Source organism: Gekko japonicus, unplaced genomic scaffold (assembly GCF_001447785.1).
Source record: "Gekko japonicus isolate JY-2015 unplaced genomic scaffold, Gekko_japonicus_V1.1 scaffold761, whole genome shotgun sequence".
Classification (NCBI taxonomy): domain Eukaryota; kingdom Metazoa; phylum Chordata; class Lepidosauria; order Squamata; family Gekkonidae; genus Gekko; species Gekko japonicus.
In genome coordinates this window covers 311025-315639 of record NW_015177030.1, presented here as the reverse complement: position 1 = coordinate 315639, position 4615 = coordinate 311025, and the positions used below count along the sequence as shown (strand labels likewise).

At 52.2% G+C, this 4615-nt stretch overlaps 1 protein-coding gene across 2 annotated transcripts in view; it reads right to left on the bottom strand.

Annotated features, from left to right (window-relative positions):
• Positions 1 to 2544: 2544 nt before the first annotated feature.
• Positions 2545 to 4615, bottom strand: part of UFSP1 (UFM1-specific peptidase 1 (inactive)) — a 2881-nt gene continuing 810 nt past the window's right edge. For both annotated transcript variants that reach the window (XM_015427908.1, XM_015427909.1), the window contains exon 2: positions 2545 to 3392. In XM_015427908.1, the coding sequence (XP_015283394.1) occupies positions 2706 to 3377 (672 nt within the window). In that variant the 5' untranslated portion in view covers positions 3378 to 3392 and the 3' untranslated portion in view covers positions 2545 to 2705. The remainder of the gene's footprint in view (positions 3393 to 4615) is intronic.

Sequence of the window (4615 nt, the reverse complement as noted above, 5' to 3'; positions counted from 1 at the left end):
ATGAGTGTTTTCTGTGATATCACGGTTGGGCATAAACCCAACGTGGTCTTGGTTAATAAAGAAAATCACTTCTATTGGTTTTAACCTGAGTGACCTTGTCATCCGGTCAGAGCTTGCGGTCTTTACTCTGCTTAAACAGAGGCTTATTGATATAGAGTTGCAAGAGCTCAGAGCCCTTGCCTCCGGAAGGTGCTCCTCAGTAAGGTGGGCCTATCCCCTTTCTGGTGCTCTACCATATTACTTTTTCTGCCTGACTTCACCGCAAATGTGTAGAGCTTATCTGTTGGCCCGTCTTAATGTTCTCCCCTCTGCTATTCTTGAGGGGAGATATAAGCAAATGCCTTATTCAGTCAGGTTCTGTGGATGTAATAGAAGAGAAATAGAAACTGTTGAGCACGTACTCTTACGCTGTAAATTGTTAAATGAGATTTGAGTGGAATTTATAGAAGCCCCCCTTAGGTTGGTAGCAGGCCAATCGGATAGAATCAAGGTACAATTTCTCCTTGCTTCACGAGATTCGGAGATAATTGAACTGACCGCTAAGTTTCTCCATGGTTTTATAAAACGGAAGAGTGACCCTGATCATATTAATGATTCTTAATTTATAAATCTAAAAACTTAAGTTTAAAAGTTTAGAATGCCAATTTATTTTATGATTCAGGCATCTTTTGTATGGTCAAATCTAGCTTGTATTCAGGGTATGATCTATAGACCACATCCAGATCGCTTAATAACGCTTCACGTTTCATACCTGTCATTGGGGCTAATGCTTGAGTCAAGATTTCTTTGAGATTCTCACCGCTTTGCTCTAGAACATCTTGAAACCTCAGCACATAGGCTGATTTTTCTGTTTAAAGCGTAAGGATTTGTTCTTTATCAGAAATTCTTTCTTTTTGTAATCAGTCCACTTTTTGATCAAGTACAGATGTTTAAAAAACCTTTTTGACTGCATTAGAGTTCTTTACCATCTGTTTTTGGAGTGTTTCTAAATTTTGGTTGATTCACCATTTGGTCCAGTAGGGGTCACAGTGCTACAGCTAACAGGGCTGAGAAGGCTGTACTGGCTTCCGGTTTCCCTCCCGGAGATGACGTTTTGCCAGCACCTGAAGGAAGCTTCCTCAGCGCCATTTTTTCCTGTCCCGGGAAGTTTGTAAGAGTTCTTAAAAGAGGTTATCGTTGTTCGCTTTGCGTGGCAATGCACTTGCTCATTCAAATAATGTTTTTCCGGACTCATTCCCCCATTCCATTTATAGTTTCGGTTTTGTTGGGGGGGGGATATTGCTCCCTTCCCTATCGCTGGTGGGGGGTGGGTATCGGAGCCTGTTTAAAAGTTCATGCGCTTGATGCAAATTCACTCATGTTTCTTCCGGTATCGTTAAATTGCCGAGATGTCTAGCATTTTTGCTAAAACTCCTGAACGCTCAACCGGTGTGCGCCTCTAGGTATCATGATGGCACCACGGCAGTAGGACCTTCGGGACAAAGTGTGCCTCAATCCCTTGGCATCGTGCCTTGGGAGCGGCACTACTCGAGCCCCATGGCTGAGAGGTCCTCTACGGGGGCCCCAGGGGGGAACCGGCACAGCTGGATCCCCTCCTAGCCGTCGCGAAACAGGCTGCACGGTACGGAGCACGCCGGTGCACGCCTGCTAGGTGAGGAGCCGAAACCAGAACCTCTCACTGCTTCTTCCACTGCAGTCCAGGTTGGCTGGGTTCATCTGGACTGAGACCGCCGGGAGCTGTGGTGTCCAGAAAGGGGTCAGGACAGACTCTGGCATCCCCTTCCAGCCACCACCACCCCTCAAGTCACGGGCCAGGTTTACGAGAAAGTAACTCCCTGCCGAGACCAGGTGCTGCTTGGCTTGTCACAGCCAGTTCTCGGCACACTGCTGCCTGTCCCACAACAGCCCCTTGGACTGGGGTGCTGGCAGCTCACAGCCGCGACAGGTGACAGCTCTGGTAGAGGAGCCAATCCCGGGAACAGGCCCTAAGCGAAGACGTCTTTGTATGAACTCCTAGAGAAAGGCTGGGGCTCAGTGGCAGAGCCTCTGCTGGGCAGGCAAGAGGCCCCCGGTTCAATCCCTGGTCTCTGCAAGAGACCCTGGAGAGCGGCTAACAGTCAGAGTAGTCAAGAAGCACACTGATGGACTGATTCAGTATACTACTAATAATAATAATAAGAGATTGGATTTATACCCCACCCTTCACTACCCAAAGGAGTCTCAGAGTGGCTTACAATCTCCTTTCCCTTCCCCTCCCCACAAGAGACACCCTGTGAGGTAGGTGAGGCTGAGAGAGCTCTGACAGAAACTGCTCTTTTTCAAGAACAGCTCTGAGAGAACTTGTGACTGACCCAAGGTCACACCAGCAGATGCATGTGGAGGAGTGGGGAATCAAACCACTACACCAAACTGGCTCTACACCAAACCACTACACCAAACTGGCAGCTCTTTTCTTCTGTGAAAACCTCCACTGGACAACCAACAACGAAGAAGCACAGGGATGGGGGAAAAATCACATCAGCCGCTTGCTTCTGGAATGGGCAATTCATTATCCCTTCATCATTTACACAAGCCCCAGAAACCAGGTGGGGAAACCTCTCCCCGTGAAATCCTTCTGGGATGAGTCCCAGGGGCTCCCTTGCAAGGCGTTATCTGCTTGCGTGAACGAATTACCTTCAAACGGTCCACCCAGCCTTCTCCCACCATCACCCGTTTCCCCCGGGGGGCCCTCTTGTCCTGGCTTGGGGGAAGCAGAGATTATAGAAGGAGCTGCCTTCGAAGAAACTCAGCTCCCTCCAACAAACCCAGCCCCCGCCTTGCAGCTTATCCCGTGTCAGGGGCCCTGACGTCCCGTAATAGTGAGGATCAAGAACCAGGAGATGGGGTCCTTTGGGGCCAGAGCAGACGCCTAACAACGCCTTGGCAGAGTGGTCTCTGTCTCCTCCCACCATAACAGGACCCCCGCCTCCCTGGAAGTGCGTGTACAAGGACCCCAGTTCCTTTTCCAAGTCTCTGCCCCGGTGAACGTGGACCAGCCTGCCCGGCACCGCATACAAGTGGTCCATGCAGAGGGCTGCTTCCACCGTGCCGATCCACTCCCGAGATCTGGAAAACGAAGGGGGTTTGTCCCCCATCTCCACCAGGGCCTGCTGGATCTCCCTCAGCGAAGGGACACTCCGGGCCACCAGCCCTTCTGGGCCGGCCTCCAGCAGCCAAGAGCAGATCGTCTGCAGCGTACGGTAGCCGCAGCCCCAGCCGCGGTCGTCCACGCCATCGCAGCCATAGTGGTAATAGCGGTACGAGCCAGAGATGAGGGCCAGCCAGTCCGGAGGGGCCGGCAGCGGGAGACCCAAATGGACATCAGAGGGCAACTGCATCCGAGAGAGGCGGGCCTGCGGACAAAGAGGAAACGTGAGGACAGGGACTTGTGGGGAGGCACAGGCTACGCCGGGGTCCCCAACCTGGTGCCCATGGGCACCACGGCATCCACTGGCACCTTCTGAGTGTTTTGTGAATGTGGGCGAGGCCAGGTGGGGCGCAAGCCCAACAGGGCTTCTGACTGGCCGCTGAGGATCTATTTGGCCGTGCAGATTAGAATACCAGTGGCAACCACTGTAGGAAAGCAGTGCGGAAATCTCCTGGCTGGAGGTTGGGAGCTGAAATGCTTATACGTCATGAGAGGCCGAGATGGAATCTGTTTACTGCTAACTACGCAGTGAGTTAGCCTTGAGAAAGAGGGGGAGGCAGATAACAGAGAGCTTGCCTGAGAGAACGAGAACACACACACACACACACAAACATTCCTTAAGGATGCTCTAATGCTTGAAGGGGGGAAAAATGTGTATAAAATAAAAGCTTGAAGCCGAGAGGTTTCAGACAGTTCCTGACAGTTCCTGCAAGCTTGTCTCCTGTCGTCTTTGTGTCGCCTGCACCCCACACCCTAACGAGCAGCACCGCAAACCACAGTCTTTGTTCTATTCTCTCTCACCCCCTTCCTGATGTATTTTTTAAAATTACGCCTCTTCTCCCCTGTGCTTGGGCTTCTTCCACACGTGGGGCTCTGACTCCTGCGGAGGTCATTTTGTGGTTCCACCCGCCTTCCTGTGTCAAAATTCCACAGGGTCAGAAATGCTGGGTTAGGGCTACGCTCTGAGAGAGCCAGTTTGGAGTAGTGGTCAAGTGCGCGGACTCTAATCTGGGAGAGCCGGGTTTGATTCCCCACTCCTCCGCTTGCACCTGGCTGGATGACCTTGGGCAAGCCGTAGTTGTGATGAGAGCTGTCCTTGAAAAAGGGCAGTTTCTGCCAGAGCTCTCTCAGCCCCGCCTCCCTCCCAGGGTGTCTGTTGTGGGGTTTGTTGTTGTTGTTCAGTCACACAGTCGAGTCCAACTCTTCGCGACCCCATGGACCAGATCACGCCAGGCCTTCCTGTCTTCCGCTGTTGTGGGGAGGGGAAGGGAAAGGAGTTTGTCAGCCGCTCTGAGACTCCGAGTGGAGGGCCAGGGGTATAATTCCGACCTCTCCTTCTTCTGAGACTGGCACTTCTCAGGTCTCTCCCCCCCCCCCCAATCCCTTCTTCCACTCTCCATTCTGGGCAGGGGGACTCACCCGCCCCTC